At 46.2% G+C, this 22,095-nt stretch overlaps 1 protein-coding gene and 1 long non-coding RNA gene across 3 annotated transcripts in view; both read right to left on the bottom strand.

Moving 5' to 3' along the window:
• Positions 1 to 2,794: 2,794 nt before the first annotated feature.
• Positions 2,795 to 22,095, bottom strand: part of LOC135389810 (uncharacterized) — a 173,601-nt gene continuing 154,300 nt past the window's right edge. The window contains exon 5 of the long non-coding RNA XR_010421593.1: positions 2,795 to 2,852. This is a non-coding gene — a long non-coding RNA (uncharacterized LOC135389810). The remainder of the gene's footprint in view (positions 2,853 to 22,095) is intronic.
• Positions 14,133 to 21,335, bottom strand: LOC135387832 (neprilysin-11-like). 2 transcript variants are annotated; one of them, XM_064616986.1, is made up of 5 exons: positions 20,928 to 21,335; positions 18,971 to 19,021; positions 18,802 to 18,900; positions 16,857 to 16,946; positions 14,133 to 16,357 (listed from the first exon to the last, which is right to left on the bottom strand). In XM_064616986.1, the coding sequence occupies exons 1-5, from the start codon at positions 21,228 to 21,230 to the stop codon at positions 14,315 to 14,317; spliced, it is 2,586 nt and encodes an 861-aa protein (XP_064473056.1). In that variant the 5' UTR covers positions 21,231 to 21,335; the 3' UTR covers positions 14,133 to 14,314. The 2 variants fall into 2 exon arrangements, with proteins under 2 accessions (XP_064473056.1, XP_064473057.1); XM_064616987.1 differs by having other exon boundaries at positions 18,802 to 19,312; positions 20,928 to 20,974.

Raw genomic sequence — 22,095 nt, 5'->3', positions numbered from 1 at the left:
GAAAGTAACTTAGTTACATTACAGTTACTTTTTATAAAAATGACAATGAGAGGGTGATACAATTGTTAAAAACATACATTTACTTAAGTGCGATAAAAGTATTATTGCTGTGTATTGCTGTAAAGTATTAAAGCTGTATATGTCAATATGTGGTTCTCCCACAGGGAAAAATACGACATGTGTACGTACGTAAGAAAGGATCGACATTTGTTCGAGTAACTAGTTACATTTTTCAGTTACATTCACAGAAATAGAAACTAGTTACAGTTAAAAGCTACTTTTCTGGAAATGTAACTAGTTACTGTGACTAGTTAACCCCAAAAATAACTAGTTACAGTTACAAGTTAGAAGTAATTGAGTTATTACCCAGGACTGGCCTTACCACTGACGTCGCTGGGACGTCCTCGTGAATGGCGAGCAGTACGTCGCCACACGTGCGAGCTGACCTGTTTGAACTGCAACAATACTAGATAAAATTTATTGGTAAATACGGGGTGTCCCAGAAAACGTGTCATTAAATTGTAATAATAAAAAAAACTACACCACATAGAATTTTGCGGTCATCGGCATTTGTTCTTATTATCTGCCAGCTCCCGATATGAATGTTATGTAACGTAAGTTTAATTATGTAAATTTTTGCGAACGGAACTCGGAATGTTGCCAAGTAAAGGTCACTTTTTTACCCCGCCAATGTGAAGAGCGTGCTGAATTTACTCAAATTAATGATAATTGATATCATGAATTCGGCACGCTCTTCACATTAGTGGGTAAAAAAGTGACATTTACTTGGCAAATTTCAGAGTTCAGTTATCAAAAATTTACATAATTAAACTAACCTTACATGACATTCACATGAGGAGGTAGCAAAAACCTGGTAAGACCAAATGCCGTTAACGGCATGATTCTAGGTGGCGTGTTTTTTTTTTTATTATTATTATTATTATAATTTATTGACACGTTTTCTGGGACACCCTGGGACACACAGAAAAGGCAGTCGCGTTGTTTACAAACGGTTGGGCCTCCGATCACGCGGATGGTGACTTTGCAATCAGTTGCAATCAGTGGGCTCCGCAAGGGGGTGTATTTACATGCTTTTGACGAAATATTGTGCAATCATTTTGCGGAGTGTTATGGGGGGGGGGGGGGTGTAGGGGTGTCCGGATAAATCACTGGTTGCAATGACGTCAGGCCAGGACCTGTCCAGAATGCATTGCGTTCCCCTGGCACGGTATCGTCCACGGTGCGATATGTCGTATAGCGTACCCCTGTGTTCCCAAGTATCTGTATTTTTCGCTATGAACGCAGAAAATGCCGCGGACGAGCCTATACTCCCTGATAGGGCAAGGGCTGGTAGGAACAGTATAGCCAAGCACACACAACAACAACAACAATTTTCAATGACGATTTTAAATCTTGCGAAGAACTACTAATCCTGCTTACAATTACCGCCACCCTTTAACATATAAAGTTCCACAGTGCCGGACGTCGTCTGGGTTCCACAGGTTGCAATGTATAATTTAGTTAGATTATTCAATGATAACACGTGCGATTTGCTCTCTTTACACAGAAATGATTTGCTAACATATTTTTGTAACTTGGAATAATTGCTGTAGCATGGGTAAGGTTCAAAGGTGATCTTTGTTTCATTCGCTATTTATTATTATTGATGATTGAGTGACATTTCTGTACTTGTTTATCATTGTGCATAGTGTCGCATACATTGCGATTATTTAATGTGCTGCTGTAGGGGGTAGAGGCCTTGTCAAGTCTCCTGCGACTTTTTAGCCTCCGCTCCTATAATCACTCGTGTGATGAAATAAATAAATAAATAAAAACTGTCGAAATTACGACAGCGATATCTTCCCTCCTAAAAAATGCGCCGCACACGGCACTACCCCCATGTGTCTGCCAGCAAAATTCCTCGCATATCGCTTCTAAATTCGCACCATCCTGTTGTACATCCTGTATACAGTCGCAGCACCTCGTAACGTGTCACTTCTCACACAGTCACCATTCCGAGACTCCAAAGACAACGCTCTCCTTTCTTCAACGACAGGCGGCTTCACGAATGCTTTCTTGGCTAGCGATGTTAGCGAGGGTGAAATAGTAAAAAAAAAAAAAAGAGAGAGAGAGAGAAAGACAAGGGACGTCCGTTGTGTGTCACCAGTAGAGGACTCTGCGGGGTGGTTAATGGCGCTTGAAGCGGGAACCGAAAGTAAAACAGAACGAAACGTCCAAGTTGACACACATGCGGCTCTAATGTGCGACGTATGAATGTTTGCGAGTCCGTCAGAAGTTTGTTTTGAGTATATATGGGGGACGATGAAAAAAAGCACCAGCAGTGTCAACCTCGTCAACTTAAAGCCATTCTTAAATGGTAAGATGCAGTGGGGTGAAGACACGTTGACTGTGTTGTGTTTGTCCGTCTCTGTTTCATTGACACCAGCGACTGTTCCGTTATGTGTTAGAAATCCTCCCCCCCCCCCCCCCCCCCCCAAATGGATACTTTTGTGGGAAACGTTGGCGAGGATGTTCGAGGGGAAGATATTACTTTGCACTTATAGAGTGTCGGAATTTACACTTGAAAGGATTGTCGGAATCCAGTAGGAGGGGTGACACTTCCACCTTACCCGACTACGACCGTGTACATCTTTAAGGACCGTTGTACAATTTCCCGGAGAGGGGGTGGGGGAGCGGTGAAGGAGAGTTCATTGGGAGAAAATCCCTGTTATCATCTTATACGGTAATGCGTAGGGGAGGAAAACTGGTGAATTTACTTACTTATATAGTTGACGTCGGATACAGCTTTGAACGTACCAATCTTCTATCTGATATGCCTCGTTTGGCTCGCTCTGGAAGATAAGAATATGTTGTGAGACGTCCAATTAATATTAGACCACACGCTGGCATACACCTTGAATATAAAGTTGCCCCGACGAGGACAAACCGATAACAAAGTAGAATTTAACAGCCAACTCTCTACACCGTCCTGTACTGCAGAACAAAAGCATTTTGATCAGATGCTTCACTCGTACAGTGACTAACTGATACGGCAAGGACACACACTGCGGCAACATCCACGAAAGATTAATCTCCCACACACCTTCCTTGATATCGATACCGACAGAAAGTTTGATATCCTCTGTGATATTGGATGTTTTTTATTCACTGTCGGCACCTTACTACGCTACGACAGTACACGGGTATTTAGGTACTCTCTACCAGGCAAAATAGCGGCAGAAATACGCAAGTGCAGGGCGATGAACAATTCTTGAATTCGGAGCAAACAAGGATACATACACTATTCGACGTTTAAAAGATAACCGACACAAAATAAAGAAGAAATGGAGTATGTGCCCTTCGCGAGCAGTTATTGCACCTTCGATTAGATACGAATGTGGGTCATAAAATCAGGAGCGACAACATAAACCCCTCATCTGTTCCCCCTCCCCCCACACCCCTAATAAAAGTACCCCTTCAATTCGTGTACATTTCTTGCGGTTCACTATGTTCCATATTCCGATAATGTGTTCCGGGACTCAATTACGCATAGAGTTCTACTTGCGCACATCATAGCAAACGCTCGAGACCATTTAAGAACCCAGATACATTCTCCCGTTTTACGTGGCAAGTGTCCAACTAAAAACTGAAACAACACAAGCTTGGACTTCGACGCAAATTAGAAATGTAGATGAGTGTAGATTGCTTTTTGCTGCAATGACTCTCGGACAATTCCTAATTTCGGTATCGTTTCCATCGTATATTCCCGTCGTTTTCAAAGTTGCCCTGGCGCCCACTATTGACATATACCTGACTGCGTCGGCGTGACGCTGCGTCTCCATATTGCAGGGGGCGTGGCCTAGCATACGCAGCATCCGCTCGTCGACGATAGCGGTTACGCTAAAGACTGCGAGGTGCCGGGGTCGAATCGCACCAGCGTCCGTGCTATCTCAGGTTTACCCTACGTTTCCGGCGCACTTTCCGGAACATATGTCAGCGCAGCTCGTGGGACTACCATCTTCCCACTGCCTGCTGCTCTCGTTCTCAATCAGTCCATGGGTGTAAACCACTCATGGCCACAGTCGCTGCGCGGTGTTCACGATGAATCCAAAGAAGAAGATTACCAAATATCACGGGCAGAAGCAGAAAAAGTTGAGCACTATACCGCTTGACCACAAAATGTGAAGAAAGAATACACCCCATCTGAAAAGCTTCTTTTTCTGTAGCTTCCGAGCAATTGGGAACAGACGCCTTTAACGGTTCCATCGCCTCGCGGAATCGATACTTTGTTTTCATTTCTTCTTTCCCTGACAAATAACATGCAGTAGCGTGATCAACAAAGACCAAAATCACGGCTGGTCCTCTGATTGTCTGCTGGCAGCAAGATCATTTACCTCACTCACAGTGAGTGGGTGTGGGTGATATTGCAGCGGATTTTCTCTTTCTTCCCTCGTCTTTATTCTCTCTCTCTTCTTCTTCTTCGCTTTTTTCACTCCCCCATAGTTTCCTATTTGCTCGGCTCTTGTTCGTTAACGAGCGAAGAGTTTCCTTCGCTGATGTGCGGACGCATTTTTTTTTTTTTTTTTCCTCTCCTCCCTTATTTTGTTTTCTCGCGGAGTTCGTGCTCAAACGTCACTTGACCGAGTGTATATACGATGTCCCTTCTAATGAAGGACTTTCTTTCGAGGCCTATCTTTCGCACTCATTTCAGCGTCGCAAAAGGAAAAAAAAAAAAGTTTCTTTGACACTCGTTTCATATTCGGAGTTGCAATAACTTGGAGACTCCGAATTGGAATCGACGAAAAACGGTCGCACAAAAAGTTCCTTCTTTTCGTGGTGGCAACTCTGAACAAAGCTCTCTTAATGACGTCGCCAGTCAATGTCTCCTTTGTGTGACGGGTGTACGGGATTACCGTTCAATGCACGTTACGTTCAACGCTGATGTGCATTGAACGCAACAGTAAAGTTTTCCCAACATCATTGATCCTACGTTATAACTTTCAACTTCATCGTCATCGTCATCTAGGATCCTTGCTAGCTTCCCATACAGGTGCCAACTAAGGCGCCGCTGAATGCATCTTAAAAGGGCCATGAAATGACAAAATAAAAATGCTTAAATAATGACGTAGTACTTTAGAAAAACTCCCCAAAACATCCGCCCTGGCTGCCGTCACACGAGGAGCTCATGGCACCAAAGACGACAAAACCACAGCAGAGGTCATATACAGCAGAAGCGTAGCCAGAAAAAATATTTCCGAAGGGGTTCTCCGGGGGTTACGTCACATGGGGGAGAGAATGGTCGCCCTCATTTTCCATCTCCCAAATGCACTATCGAAGGTAAGGTTTCGGGGGGTAAGAAGTTTGAACCCCTTCTCTTGCCACGGCACTGGCATACAACATCTGCTCTGTACGTCCTAGCTCAAAGATATGCAGAGGGCTGGAAGGTGACGAGGTCGAATGCCACTGCCGGCCCTGCCATCTCAAATTGACCCTCGGTTTTTCCTGCGGACTTTCTAAACAGGCGGATCTTCCCTTCAAGTCGCCCCAGGGTGCATTTTCATCCTTTTCTTTTTCTTTTCTCCTTGCTCCTGGTATCTTCTCTCTTTCATTCCACGGCGTTCCATCGGACGCAGCAGTGCTTAACGAGGCATCGAGAAAGCACATCACCAAAAAACAATCCAGATCCACATCCACATCCAATCCAGCATGCCAGAACGCTCTTATGCATTCGTCAAGTTCTTCGCTCGCGCATAACATATCGACAAATGCACTATTTCTCGTACCCTCCCTCACCCACCCTGAAGAGTTAAATACAGCCACTTTACCAGATCGTAATTGCCCGAAAATTGCACGCACAAAGACTCGACGCTCAGACTTTTCGACAAATTGCCTGCCGAAAAGTTTTCGAAAACGTCGAAAGCAGATCGCTTCAATTAGGTCGCTATTCGCTCGGGAGCGAAACAACGGGACTTACGGAATTATTTTACTGTTTCTACGTTAGGAGTAAGGGTTGTGAGTAGAGCCCTGTAAGAATATACGGCTATGCTTAACCCTTAGTCATATTCGTCGGTTAGCTACGCACGTGGAAGGTTGGAGAGGTTCCTTTGTGGTACTTGTTGCAACGTATATTGGCTGCCATAAGTATTTTAATGTTATTGTTCCATGTAAGCATCGCGGAGTTCCGGTGGCTATGTAGAGATCTTACGAAATAAAACAAATATTTTTTTAAACTCCCAGGAGGGATATCGTCTCTGGGAGGTAATTCGGTGTTTTTCGACTAAAACCGAATGATGAAAAATTTACCCGGCGTATGTTTTTCGGCGTTTTTCGATTAAAATCGAAAACGCGGAACCCTAATCATAACCTTCGTGAAAAAGTTAAACCTTTGGCACAATACGCGTTTACTCCTCGTCCATTTGATGGAACCCTGCCTTTATAAAAGCAAGCCCCCGATTAGCCTCCCGCCTCCCGATCTTTCTCCTTAGGACGTTATCAAACGAGTCCTCTCTGCTATAGTATCACCCGCGCGTGCTGTTGCCACTTTCACCGCGTGAGGTCGTTCCGGAGGGCACCCTTATCGGCGACTCTTCAGCGGCTAGCCCGAGCACATGTCTCTGAACGTGCTCCGGAGCCTGTTCTGAAAGGGGATGAAATTGCAGATAATACGAGCAATTACTGCTGCCATACCCGCTGCGGACACTGTTCTATCGGCCATGATCTATGCGCATCTTGCAACTTCCTCGTTGGGGTGTGACGCACCTCGACGAACGTTATAATGGCCAGGTGTAAATTGTAGGTTATTACACCGTGAAGGAAGCGCCTTCGTTGAATAATTATTTGCAGGTTAGCGTTTAAAAAAAACCCGCCGGGGTGTAGATTAATCTTTTTGTCGCTTACGGTCCTATATACTGGGACTGTTTGCAAACTATCGTGTTCATAGGCATGAAAAGGTGGTGCTTCGAGGCATCCGCGCAACACCACGACTTCAACGTACCCAGTAGAAAGCACTGCACTATGGCAGCAAACCTTCAAGCGTCACCCCTCGGATGTCCGAGGGGTCAACGCCAGGTGTATCAAAGTGCCTCCAAATCGAAGTTGAACCGGAGGCCGCCATCTTGTAGACCGCAGTGGCTAGCCCCTTTACGTTCAAGTTCGCACAAAAGACACAGTTTCATTCACTACCGACTTCATTCGTTCATCAACATCGTTCACTAACCTTTTTCTTTTAAATCCAAGACAGTAACCTGCCTACTAAAATGCACTATATAGGAAGTGATTCGTTTGACGGATGAATAAATATGGCGAAATTCGATTGTGAAAAATGGCGACCGTGCGCAACGGTGGCAATGCCCGCAACTACCCAAGCAGCACAATGTACTGAAAGTCGAGTGCAATAGGGGCGGACGGTATGTGTCTTATCAATGTTCTTTAGTTTCACGAGTTTGTTCAAGGCCTTCCACTTACCCGTCCAGCCCGATTGCACTCGACTTTCAGTACATTGTACAGCTTGGGTAGAGGTCCGGTAGGCGTAGGGATGCAAAATTTCCGGGAATTTTGAATCGCACAAACAAAAAAAAAGTTTTTCGTCGGGTTTTTCTCCCGAAGAATTGGGAAAAATGGAAACAAACGTGGTTACTGCTGAGTCGAAGCATTGCTGGCCAAACCACAGCATACAATGAGGTCGAAGCTTTAGTAGTGTTCATCCTCTATAGGCATAAATACGGAGCAGAGCATCCCATGAGACTGCTATTTAATCAGCGATGGGTAATTAGAACGACCCGTCCACCCCGACCAGAATTCGGACATTATTTATGTTGAAGCGGCCAGACGTAGCTCTAAGTTGGTGGTTGTTGGCGGATTAGAGGCACCTAAGGCACTCCTGGAGGGTTGGAACGCATCGAAGGCACGACAGTTTCGAATTTTGTCGCCTGGAAATTTTTGGGCTATTTTTTCTGAGACGAGGAAAAAACCGAAAAGAACTGGGTTTTTTTCCCCAAAAATTTCCGGGTTTTTTCCTGGTCTTCGCATCTCTAGGTAGGCGTCCGTAAGTGTAGACGTCCAAAGCACAATATCAGGAAATGTTGCGCTAGACATTGACAGGATCCTTCCGAGGAACATTGAGGCAGGCAAAGCAAAAGAGATAAATGTGATAAAGTCATTCCTCGATCATGTACACTGAAAAATTCCAGGGCTCAGACTTCAGCCTTGACATCCTAAAGCACATTGGTGAGCTGATTTGCGGCAGTAATGCTTATCCCTCCGTATTTTTGCAAAACCACCTTCGCTGTGGTGAGTGCAAATTCAGGCAGTGAGCACAATGTTCCTTTGCATCCATCCATTTGTCACCAGTGCACTTCGGATCTTCGCAGACAGACAATATTTTACAGTTGCACAAGATGTATTTCACCACGTGATTTCTTTGGCAAAGCTTCTACTAACGCCAAAGGGAGACTCCGGGACAATCCGAAGCTATATTATAATGCCTGTGTGGAACCCCTAACGAATATGACGTAATTCCGCAAAGCCGCCACTCAAATTTGGATCACTAAGCGTGAACGGGTCACGAAAGGATTATCTCAGCACCCTTATGCGCATGGGGATCTTAGTCTGGCCCCCTTTCCTGTGTGAGTCATAAAACGTTTCAACACTTATGAGCTCCCATACAGGGAAGCCCCATCTCAGTTTATCGGCTATAAGACCTTCGTGTGAGCGAAGCTTTAACCCTATCTTGTTGATCAACGGTTTTCTCCCAATCTCGGTGCTATGCTTAATTCTGAGCTCCCAAACAGTCAGGTGCATTAGGCCAACCCATTACTCCAAAGTAGCCGCATTTCGAAAATAACACGCCATATGGACACGACGAAGCCAGGGTTGGCGCTACTTTTCCTTCTTTTTTTTTTCTCCTTAATTCTGCGTTAGCACCGCGAAACAACTGCGGCTATGAGTGATGTACAGATGGAGAAAGAGGAAGCAGTGGAAAAATCGTGGGAATTTTCGCAAAATAAACCCGCGGGTATGGCAGAGCGTGTTCGGAATCATACGCTCGCACCAGTCTGCGGTAATAACTGTAACGAGTTAACTTTTTGTAGTAACTACCCACTTTCCTACAAAAGTAACTTTAACTAACCGATTACCGGTTTTAGTTAAGGTAACTGTAAAATGTACCTGTAACTAGGTTACTGGGTTGTTGCAATATTTTCCACGCGTCAGCCCTGTCGCGAAATTTTGTCGAGGCTTCAAAAGGCCTGCCGTTTTTCCCTAAGCAGGAATTTCACGACTTCTAACAGAACCCGTGGAAATCCTGCTTGGGAAAAATCCTGGGAATCTTGAGAATTCCTGCTTTCATCTCACTGCCTTAGACTAACTCCCATGGAAAAACAAAAAGTAAACAAAGATCGTGAAATATAACGCGATAAGGGTTTGCCTGAATCGGGTACGACGTCTTTCTGTAACGTTAAGTAAGGGCGTCACCGTCGCTCCTTTGCCGATCACTTGCAATAGACGACTTCAGAAAATCCCAGAGAGCTTAGCGCCGCTTTGAACTATGGGAACTTGCTGATAACAAAGGAGGACAAGGTCTCCAAGATGTTTCGGTTCCATCTCTCTCGGCCGATTGTCCACGAAGAGTCAAGGTCAGTTCGCCCTTCGGCATTCCAGTAATCTCCCAGAATGCAACGCGTGCGCAAGGAGCAATAGGATTTTCTGAAACCGTCTATTTGCTGAAGACGGCGGAGAGTTAGGTCTGTAGCGCGCGCTGCGGTTACTTTTGTGCTTCATCAGTAGTTCGAGCGGATCATGTGGAGATCAGGCTTCAATATCGCAATTGCAGTGTGCTCCCTAAAGTCAATAATTAAAAAGGTGATTAAAATATGTCCGTTAATTAGTCCCCTAATCTGGAAGAAGAGATACGGTTTCCTAGTAGCAGCCCTGTCGAGTAATCCGATGGCAAAAGCAGAAGCGTCCTAAGGCAACTCCCCTTGTTATGAAAATGTGTTGCAGCTAAAAACAAATACCCTGTATACGAATCATAAATAGTCTTCGTACTGACTGTCCTGTAAGGCGCATTCCTTCGGTTAATTCTCACGATGACAGAACCAAACCTCAGCACGACAGTTGCGAAGTCTATTACGGTCCTATAATCGTCCGGCGGAATGAAACGACGCGATTAAATTACATAATGACACGCCGCAAAAAGACGTGCTCTTTTCAACAAAACCAGCTGAAGATACTCTTCATTAGCAAACCTTTCCCGTACGATGCCTGAACTGACATCTCTCTCTCTCTCTCTCTCTCTCTCTCTTTTTTTTGGTTCGGCGTAAAATTTAGCCGTATTCCAAGTGGCCACGCGGAAATATGGCCATTACACGGAAAAAAATGTGAATATTATTTTTCATGAAGCTACATACTCGACAGAAGAAAACTAGAACATTCATCGACTTGATAAACACCACATTGGTCGGATCATCTGGTGGAAGCATTTGAAAGAATGTTCCCGGGTTCGCGTTCCACGCTTCGAACATTCCATAAAGCACTGGTGCGGCTTATACGCGGGTAATATTTTATCGTGTTTTTCACTCCATTTTTTAAGGATAGGAATGCACGGCAATTTCATCTTATAGAGTTGGGTCTTACGGTATACCGTATAAGACCCAACTCTCCAAGATCATGTACAACACGTTTCGCAGTGAATGTATACCTTGTGCGCATCAAAGCGCTATCCCCCAAAGAGCAGCCAGCGATGACAGGGTATAGGGTCATTAGCGTCCTCTGTCCCATTCAGGTACCGAGGTTGAAAGAAAAGGGCTGATTGAATGGTACGCGAAGCTCATCACCTCTATGTATGGACGGCCGGTGTTGCCTGCGGGAATTAATTAGACGTCTCATTTTGGGCGCATTGCCGTGGCAACCATGAAAGTCCTTCACGGGACTCATTAGGCCTAATTAATCCGCGTGAAGACAGTCTGTCTTTCGCACTGTGGTCGTCGGCTTCCCACTGCTATTGGTCAATGATGCGCCGTGCACCAGAGAGAGGGATATGAATGAAGAACGCGGGAGAATAGGAAGACATAACTCGAGGGTTTCCGCGTTGCCAGTCAGCTATATGATCATCATCGGTGTAGCTAAGGCCGATCCACGAATTATTTTTTCCCTGCCTGGGAGTTCTATTCCGTATTTAAGCTTCCTCGCGGAAGAAGACGTCTCAACTTGTACCATACTACTATGTTGCTTGTGTCCTACTTATCACATATGTATATTAAATATACAGGGTGTTTTTTTTTTCAATAATTTACAAGTTTTTCGTTAAGAAAAGGCTATGAGTACAGAACTGAGGCGCTCCCCCCCCCCCCCCCCACACACACACATCTATGCTGCTCTCATAGATTTTTTTCTAAAAAATATATGTAAAAGATAAAAAAAGCGCCTCGTATATTACGAAAATTTTTTACATTGACCTAATTGTAATTAGAATGAAAGCATATTAACTGACCATATATACTTTCGACTCGTACAGATATGAAAGATGGCTGAATATGTAGGGATATCGTGTAAACTAGCATGTGCGCGCATGTCGTAGAGGCTCCTGGTATTGCATGGACGATGAATGCGATTGATAGACCAATCCTCATTCGAATCGAATCGAGTCAAATGAGTGTAGCACTCGGGCGTCTGATGCGACGTTCATCGCCACCCGCAGTTTCGCTTCCAGTGGAGGTTATTTCGAGCTTCCCATGGCCCCTTCCTGCCACGATTGTTTGAAAGATGCTTCTACTCTTGTCTTCGAAAGGGATGCGCAGCAGAAGTGCGATGGGATGTCAGCGTGGATGATGGACTGTAGGGAACACGTCTGTTTCTTCTTAACACAGATAGGATGGTGGACAGGCTACATTACAATCGCAAAGCATCCACTACCTCGTATTTCATTTGTAACTGCACAGAACTTAAAGGTGCGGACAAAAAATATTTTGATATTTTTTGCAACATTCCTTCGCATTTAGAAGTTGCGTATTTGACGGGAAAATGCCACTCGAATTATTTCGAGAGTACGAGTAACCAGAAGTATGCTCAAGAATAGCATTCGAATAGCCTGGGCTTCGAGTAATTCTTTGATCAGATTCTTCTACATCAGTATCAGTAATTCTTTTAACACCATTTATCAGACAAACGGGGCCGGTTGGTTCATGATAACAACGAAGACGACGAAAAAAACATGGAGACGGACAGGGGACGGCGAACGTTCTAATGACACTGAGTAGAAGAAACACCGAAAGACCAGGTTGCAACTACGGACCCTAGCGGGAACTAGAAGTGAAAAACCACATCACTCACCCGTAAGACACATCCCGAGAACTTTGTTTGTGCAGATAAAATGGTTAAAAAGCAAGCGAGCTGGTGGCTAAGATCCATGACGAACACACACGAACACAACACAAAGTCTCTCTTCTTGAGACTTTGTGTTGTGTCGTCTGTTTTCGTCTTTTTCCCAGTCTCGGGTTTTCGTCATGTATTTTGTTTGTGCGATTACATCGTCATGGCTGTACTGATGCACGACCTATCGTGCTTGTATATCTGCGACATCTCTACAACCTGACTCACGTGGCGGTCAGTAGGCCTGGAAACAATGTCAGTCGATTCATATACACCAGCAAGCAACCGCACAGGCTAACGCATCTATACACACAGCACTTTACTATACTGATATACACGTTATGCCGTCCGGATTCACATTATCTCCGCCCGATCCCCCCCCCCCCGAATTTGAGAAAGGTAAACCCGAAAAAACCCGAACAAGTCACTGCCTCATTATATATGCATTATGCGCATTTATATGATCACGTGTGTGTTGATCTGTGATAAGAAGCTTTCCAGATCGCATTACGTTCGTCTGGGACTCCATCGTCTGTGGACCGACATGTGGCACAGGGTGTGTTCAGCGGTACAACAAGTGGACTCCATTTAAGACAAGGTATAGATTAGGACAGGGTAAAGACTAGGAGATAGTGTGTCCTACTATCACAGTCCAAGAGCTGCCGGCAGATTTTCCAGGGAAAGGTGGTCCCAGTTCCCCTGAAGTCGACCCAGGACACAAACTCTCGCCCCGAATATGCCACAAAGACCAATGAGATCACAACAATCTCCACTAGACTTAACTCGGAAGACTCCGGAGAACATTCCAAGCCATCATTCAGTGCCCCGCCTACAAAGCACACCGAGAAAGACTCGAGGCAGCACTATTACGAAAGCTCCCGCGCTTTCAGCTTCGATAAACTACTGGGGCTCTGGTCCTGCTCACAGCAGAAAGAGAAGAAAGAGAAAGCTTTCTTCGCTTGCCTCAAAGGAAGCAGCATCGCAAACTGCATGCTTATAACCCTGGACCCCAAGACATGAAAGCTACCATTGACATCCGTGCGGGAGTGACAGACGTTCTAGAAACCACGATGCGTGCCACCACTTTGAAATAATAGAGGAGCAATTGCCAAGTACAGGAACCAAACAGCTCCAGACACCACGCAGTTATGATGATCTTCGCTGCTGTTTCTGAAAGTCTAAAACCATCACTGTCATGGTCAGAAACCATCATGGTCAAAAATTCATACTTTATGGCGAATTCGCGTGGTCATTTCCTGTCAGGTTTTTTTGCCAGATTCCGAGCAACTGAGTTTGTCTGGTCAGAACGTAGCAATCTCATGCGTCCTCTTGGCGCCGTTCCGAGGGCCAGGAATTCGCCAGCTAGCACTTCTTCGGCCCGGCCTCGAAGCGACCGGACAGCGGATTGGCCAACCATATCCGGTGTAGTCACATTCGCACCAAGCGGGTGACAACGGGTCGCATGGGCCCGCACGTCGAAGTTCACATGGGTCAGCAGACGATGGAGCCCGAAGACTGGAGACCGCGGTGCATCTAGCGTGATCCAAGAGACCAAAACACGCTGGATTCCTGGCACTTAGGTTCATGTGGCAACGGTCACGCGAGCCAGTGCGGGCGAAGACCTCGCAATTTCCGAGCGCTAGGCAGGGTTTGACAACCCGTTCGCCATTGGATAGACAAAACGCTGCCTCTCCAAACCCTTATCTTCCATCACACAGACATTTACCGGCTTTTACCACGCCATGACCTCATGCGAAAGACAGAGGTCAAACTTTGTCTTCACGATTTATGAGCGCAGCAAGTACTATACATAAACATGAAAGCCGGAAACACCAAATTCAATATCAACTGTATAGGGTATTATTTTAACGCAAAATGTATCAAGGTCGACACGACTATATACTCGTGCTGTGTTACAGTGGCTGTTACGCAATAATTCGCGGCATCGTTACAAGAAAAAGGAACACTTTTCAATGGGATTCATTGGCGAACCCGGATGACAGCCAAAAGCCGACGAGAAATTGCTCAAGTTCATCAAGGGTACATTACACTCTTGCTCTGCCTGCTCCTCTTTCGAGCACGTTGCGTAGCAATATGTTATAAAAAATATCTGTTCCGGAGTATAGGTCCTCATGTCTTCCAACCGAGCGTCCACAGTTTCGTTAGATTTCAAAACTGTGTCAACGAAGGCATCGAAAGCAACTTCCAAAGCCGCTATAAGTGACATCGAGGTGTAACTGGCTCCTCTATTTGATAGGCACTCAGACTTGTTCCTGTACGCCTGAAAGGTCGACTTGTTCCACCAAGCCGTACGCTTATAATCAACAGAAACATTCACACCTTGTGGATCTATTAATCTGGCTACCTTCTTCATGTAGGCCGCGCCAAGGCCTCCGTAGTTCATCGCAGCCGTTCCGCTTGCGTAGTACAGAGGCGATGACAAAGCGGCTATGGCTACGACGGCTCTGTTCAGGAAGTAGTAGTAGTCGAAGAAAGTGAACCGTGTTATGTACGTCTTGGTGTATACGTCTTCGAAATGTTCTGTGTGCACTAGCGAGCTAATCTTTTTGACGACGTCCAGGTAGCTGGATACGAACAGATCGCTAGTGTTGGGGAAGGTCTCGAAGTACGACTCGAGCCTTGACAGGTTCATTGAGTCTTCATGTGGCCAGATGGTTGTAGTGACGTTCCGTATTTTTGTTATGGCTGTCATCTTCGTCACCTCGTCGATCCATATCGACTGATTGACCAAGTGTATGGTCCGTTCGAGCGTGTGGTTTAAGAGGGCATCGATGTCATCGCGGATCGAAGGATGGTACGTCTTCAGGAAGTACGTGATGCCAGGTAGGAGGCCATAGCATGTGACAAGAGACCTCATGCAGTAGCGACTCTTCATGGTGGGGTCGCGAGAAACATCAGTTTCACTGGCCATCCACAAGTACTCTTGAACGAAGGTCCACCCTATTGTTACGATTAAATCCTGTCTAGGTACGGTGTCGATAAGGTTAGCGATGGCTGTAAGCAACTTGCTGTCTTTCACGAGTACCTGCTCGTCAAGGTTGAAGGTATATCGATGTTTGTATTGTTTGTTGAGGAGTGACAGCCAAAGGTCGGCGGGTATGTTCGGTGTATACTTCTCAATCTGACGCAAGCGGAACATGTCTTCGATAGGATCGGATGATGACGCACTGATAAGGGTTTCTAACTCACGATACTCGTTGTCGTGAAGCCTGGTGATGAAGTCATCCGGTGGCGCGCCTAGAAGCTCGTAGAATGCCTGGACGTACTTGGCGTCTTCTCGCGTCGTATTCAACCACTTGAGGTAGTCCTTCCAGTTAGCTTGTATCGTACCATCGTGTATGAGAATAATCCTCGGGTGACTTCTGGTAGCAAACATGACGTGCACGTTGAACCAAGAACCCATATTCCAGTTTATAGCCAAGTCAAGCAGGATATCCAGCGGATGAATGTCGCTCGATTGTGGGTTTTCTGGCCACGTGATGCCACGGCTGTTCTTGAACTCCTTGAATACGGCCAATGCTTTTTCCGTGTTGGTGATCTTGGACATGCAAGAGGCGTATAGAAGTCCTGGCTTAGAACCTGCCAAAGGCGGTCGTAGAATATCTTTCTTCATTGCATCAGCCAGATCAAACTGTGTTCGTTCTTCCATGCTGCTGGAGACCTGCTGCCCCCAGTTGCCTCCGCAGACATACGTATAAAAGTTTTGGCACGGCAACTGCTTCAAGTTAAGGGACAGTTTCAACTTGCCAGCGTGCTCAATACAGCCCTCGGAAGAACAAATTCGGATAATCGCACCCTTCGAGAAGTCCTTGCTCCAGTTGCTGGCGATGAGGACGATGATCAGAATGAACACGACTATTGCCAAGAAGGCGTAGAAGACACTGTACTGTGGACGCCAGGATTGGACTAAAGGTGTGGTGGAGACAGGAGAGGACTTGGATGGCGGTGTTAGGCCGAGCAGTTGTTCTCTCTGCAACACAAAAGACACAAGCTTTCTCGCTTTCTTTTCGCCACAGGCTAAAGTGTAACTCGACATCAATGTAGCTTAGTGGACCTTAGTAAAAAAAATTGCGCTAATCTAAGTATCTGGATGTCAAGATAACCTCAAAGTTCACGTTAGTGGAAAATTTAGGTCACGTTCTATAGTCTCTAATTCGGCACTGTTCGGGCTTACCCGAAAGCCCGAGCGCGCTCGAACCTGCGTTACCCCCACTGTTAGTTAGCAACGGTCAACTTTTACAGCCCGCTACAATGGGCCGGGCTGGGCCGAAAAAAACCTAGAATCTCTTCGGGCTTGGGCCGGGCCAGGTATGGAGCCGTCAGGCCAGGCCCGGGAGGGAACTCAATCGAAAGCCGGGTTAAGGGCCTGGGCCTGGGACTACAGACGAGACGAGTATACTTGTGCAACTGCCAAATCCGACTCAGGAGTAGTTCAGGGCTACATCGTTTACAACAGCCAATCCACTCACCAGTTCTTCGACGGTCATGGTTCGGGATGTGTCGGGATACCTACTGAGCTTGCTGCCATCGGTTACGCTCGCGTTCACTCGACCCGATGGCTGCGCAAAATGACCGGAGTTGTAAACACACTGTGAAAGATAAATCACTGAAAAGGTTAGCTAGCTGTAGGACTCCAACCCACATCTTCTGGATTGCTGGTCCAGGGTTCTACCAATTGAGCTAAGCTAACACGCCTTCTCAGCGATTTCCTTTCATCGTTAATTTCATGGGCAAATTCCCAAGCAGCACCCCGATGTCGGGCCGACATCGGCCCGATGTACTCCTGCCGACACCCCCGATATCGGCCCAACATACACTTTGCAACACCGCCCAGAGTTGGGCCGATGTCGGGTCAGGATATTGGTCCGATATCATTTGGACATGCCGCCGATGTCATTTCGATATGCGACCGACATGCTACCGATTTGTGACTGATGTTGCGCCAACATAATTTTGTATTTGTATTCGCGTGTTCGCAATAGTAACTACAAAAACAACCTTAGACTGGTTATTTGCGAAGAAACAACGTCTTATTTCTTCCATTGTTTCTTATTCGTTTCATTTTCTGATGGTTTCCTTTGTTCCTCGTATTTCCCATGGCGGGCAATGAGTGCGGCGGTACAAAATGCAAGACAAAAAAAAGTTTAAACGCTCCTAGGACCACGAAGTGCAAGAAGCTTTCAAAAGGTACCGGCATTCCTTTTGAAGCGAAAACAGATACTATTTATTTAATGTCTTACGAGCTTCCGTAAATTCGAGAGCCCTGCTCGTCTCGGAATCAAAATGGTGGAGGTGACGTGTCCCAGTTTAATTCGCTCAAGAATACAAACAAGGCTCAAGTGAGGAATTGCTTCGAATATTAACTCGACATTAACGTAACGAATGTGTTTCCTACTTGCTTTTCGCGCGAGACACCAAGTAAGTCTATGGAAAGCCAATATCAGCGTGATGTCGTTGGCTTCGGTCAACATCGAGCCGACATTGCCAACTTCAGTGGGATATATATGTTGGTCGAAAGTTGGCAATGTCGGCGTCATGTCTCTGGTTTCGATGATCATCAAGCCGACATTGTCAATCTCTGCGTGGGGTGTTAATCGTAAGTTGACATTGTCAGCGTCATCTCGCTGGTGTCGGTCAACATCAAGCTGACATTGCCAACTTCAAAGTGATATCGGTCGCAAGTTGGCATTGTCGGCTACATGTCGCTTGTTTCCGTCAACACTGTGCCGACATTGCCAACTTCAGCGTGATATCGGCCGCAAGTTGGTAGTGTCGGCTAGATGTCGCGTTTTTCCATCAACATCGAGCCGACATTGTCAACTTCAAAGTGCTATCGGTCGCAAGTTGGCATTGTCGGCTAGATGTCGCTTGTTTCGGTCAACACCGAGCCGACATTGCCAACTTCAGCGCGATATCGGTCCCAAGTTGGCAGTGTCGGCTAGATGTCGCATTTTTCCATCAACATCGAGCCGACATTGCCAACTTCTCTCGTACATCGGTTACAAGTTGGCAGTGTCGGGGATACGTTGGACCGACATGCCCAACTTGCTGCCGATATCGGCCCGATGTCGTGTGCTGCCTGGGTTGAGGCTTTGTATGTATTTGCCCCTTCTATGTTGTTCCAGCCTCAGAACATCAGTTGTTTCGTGTTAAACACACTGTGGAAACGTTAGTCCCCTTGGCTATGAACAGCAATGCTTTACGTACTTATCGTTAATGCATCTGAGTTATCGCGACAGACTTTTGCTTTTACTACTGCCTTGCGAAGAACATCTGCTACACGACGTTCCAGCTTGGTGGCTTGTGGGGGCCGCGACGTCTCCGGAAAAATCCACTACAGTCGAGGCGTTGAGGAGACCAACTCAATTCAGCAGCATTTGCCCGACCATTCGGTCGTCTAACGCCTTAGCGTACCTTAAGGGTCGATGTGTCCTTGGGGTGGGTGGTGCTTGCTGTAGATTCTTTCAGCTCTTCCACCTTTTTGGCTTCAAAAATGCTCATTCGGTGCCTCTTCTTGTCCACGGAAAACAGAACATCTTGGAGAATCACTAACACACTCAGGGACCTTTGGTATAAGTCTTACCGTGTCGCTAAAGGATCCCCCACGATTGCTTAGTTGATGTTTCTTCGGTTCCTGGAAATATACTCAGTGAGGCAATGTTTCCCAAACTGTGGGTTGCGACCACCATACCAACAATGTGCGTGGAGAGGCGGTAACTTCAATAGTTACCACCTAAGTCAGCGTGGTGTCTGACGAAAGAGCGTAAAAGGGTGGTAATCTTGCCTGTTACCGCCTCTTTGAAGGTGCAGTACAAAACGCGTATAAGAGCTGTTATTACAGCCACAGAAGCAATGTACCTTCAAGAAGCTTTCCCAGCATTAGCGGTGCAATGGACATCGAGCACGTTGTGTACAACGAAGATAACTGGAAGTAAAATTTGTTTTGGGACCTGCGCTGATCTATTGTGTCGACTTCAACCAGGTAGCAGGTAGAATTTGCATCTTTTTAGACACACCATATGCGACAACTATTGCTTCCTAAAGGTGTAACTGCTTCACCCCTGTTTCTAAGAGTACAGGGGGGTGTCGCGAAAGGCGTCGGGAACTTGAAAAGAGCGACAGCGAATGGTGCCCTTAGACCAGTGATTTATCCAGACATCCCATACACCCCCTAACACCCACACAAATATTTGGCGACCAAAAGCAACTTGGCCTCGTCGTATGTAGGGTGCCAGTTCTTCAAAGGTGGCTCAGGTTGATGTGCTGATGGTTGATGGTTGGTTGCCTCATAAATATGGAAGCAAATATAGATTTTTCCCTTCTCGTTGCAAGACAGAACGCGAGACCCGCTGATAATCTCCATGCATAAGAGATGGGCGATGACATTTCAAGAGGGACATAGGCCCGCCGTTGTCCCACCTCCGTACACCCCTGTTTGCGTTACTCTACCAAAAAGAAGCATCAGTCATTTGTGAGTTACTCAAAAAGTAACCGAGATACAGTTTGCACCTTAAAATAGTAACTGACTTACAGTTGCAGTCCTTGAAATGTAACTATAGTTAAAGATGAGTGCGATACCCGAGCCATTTTGTTCTTCGCGGGTACACATTTCCGTGTCATCGCGGGTTGCGGGTAAGGTGCGGCTGGACCCGCACTGCCTCCGCGGATTACGCGGGTATACCCGCAATACCCGCAGGCGCAAAACCAGCCCGTTGTTATGACCCGATTCGTTGCGAACATTTGACCCAAAATACTTTCAATATCCCATTTATCATCTCGAAATAAAGCTGTTGTTGTTTGCCACATATGGTTGTCTAACTTTCGACACCACGAGTGGCACTCTTCGCATCAGTAAGCTGGCAACCATGTCAGCAGTCGCCAGAGCGTACGCTTTGGAAAAGTGGCTCGCTTACGGACATTGTCCCCCGCATCAATAAATCCTTTCGTGCCGTGACGATCATGTGGCAAAACTGAAACATGCGTACGCTTTGGGCTGCGGGTATATCGGTGGGTATGCGGATACGCGTCGGGATGTGCGGATGCGGGTTGAGGCAATGACATTGCTGCGGATGCGGGTCGCGCCCCCGAGGGTGCGATGCGGTTGCGGGTACGAATTTTCATACCCGCATTCATCTCTAACTATAGATACAGTCATCACGTTAAAGCAACGTAGTTATTTTAGCTATCTTTAAAAAAAAAAAGCCGAATAAATGCAACTCTAAAAAAATGTTCCAGGTGTTGTACTACCCTAGCATAGTTATACCGTATTATAAACAGAGCCCATATAATTCGTGCAATTCCCGGTTGGGAATAATGGCAGGGTATTTGAAGCCTCGACAAGACGATGCCAGAGGAATGACGCACGGAAAATATTGCAATACCTGAGTAACTTTGGTACAGTTACATTTTAGTTTGTTTAACCAAAGGCAGTAACTAGTTAGTTACTTTTGTAGTAAGGTAACCATAGTTAGTGCAAAAAGTAACCGGTTTGGTTTCACTTAAACTTGGTTACTACCGCAAACTGCAAAGCCGTACTATACCACTTCGGTTGCGGAGCCCGGAGACATAGCTTGGGGTACCTCCACTTGCTCATCCTCTCTTTTGGCCTCGACGATGCTCAGCCGTGGTTTCTTCTTTGCCTCTTCCTTAGAGGTGTTCTTCGAAGGGGAAATACATTCAGGAGTGCACGGGGACTGAACCTCTGCTTGGGGATCTCCTGGTGATCCTGGGGAACGCCGGTTGAACTTCAGCTTTCTCGCATTTCTTCCTTCGTGTTGAGGACTGGACACTTTGCTTGACGGCTTGTGCTTCTTTTCCTTGTGATGCTTGGGTTTCGTATCCATTTTGCTCGTCCGATGGTCTCAGTGCATATGGTTCGGAAGAATGAAACCGTTCTTCTTCTACGTGATAGTGGCGAGTCTTCTTCTTCTTCTTCGTCCAATGAGATGATGGCGAGTCTCGTGCCACGTGGCCTAGATGTTAAAGGGACCATGAAATGATTTTCGAGAATTCCGAGTACTCTGCAGGAAACCGTTCTCATGATCCATCACTATCGTACACACATCGACTTTTAACCGTATTCAGTACAACGGGGGCGCAGTTATCAGACAAAAATAGCAGGGCGTGACCGCTGGATATATGCCTTCGAAGTGGGCTTACGTCATCGCCATCCAATCCTCTCAGCCAACTGTGAACGACGAGGAAGACACACCCCGCCGGACCACGTGAATGCATGGTTTCGGTTTGGACAACAACGACGTCGTATATCTCCCATCGAAATCACTTGAAATATGGCGAAAGGCAAATTATCAGCAATTGAGGAAGAGGTTATGCGACACATACAGCGTCTATGGATCGTTCGGTACGCAGCAGCTCGTAAAATGTCACCGACGAAGGTATGTTCTGACGAAGAAGAAGTTCAAAGAGGAAAACGTGCTCCGGTAACCATGCTGACAGTCAACGGCTATGTTACATTTCTCGTAGGATTCTGTGTCAACGGTTAGTTACATCCGTGTCTCCAAGTCAAATTAAAACATGTTTCATGACAAAGTATGCAAGCTTATTTGAAAATTTTGCACTTTGCTCCCAAAAGCCCGTCCGCGAATCGGCAACATGTTCTGTGTATGATGTCACGGCCAGTTCGCCTCGGAGGCGGGCCGTAGCAGCTGCCGTTCACGCCTGTGGTAAATATAGAATATTTTCGCTATT

Source organism: Ornithodoros turicata, chromosome 3 (genome assembly GCF_037126465.1).
Source record: "Ornithodoros turicata isolate Travis chromosome 3, ASM3712646v1, whole genome shotgun sequence".
Lineage (NCBI taxonomy): Eukaryota > Metazoa > Arthropoda > Arachnida > Ixodida > Argasidae > Ornithodoros > Ornithodoros turicata.
This window is presented reverse-complemented; position numbering and strand designations above follow the sequence as displayed.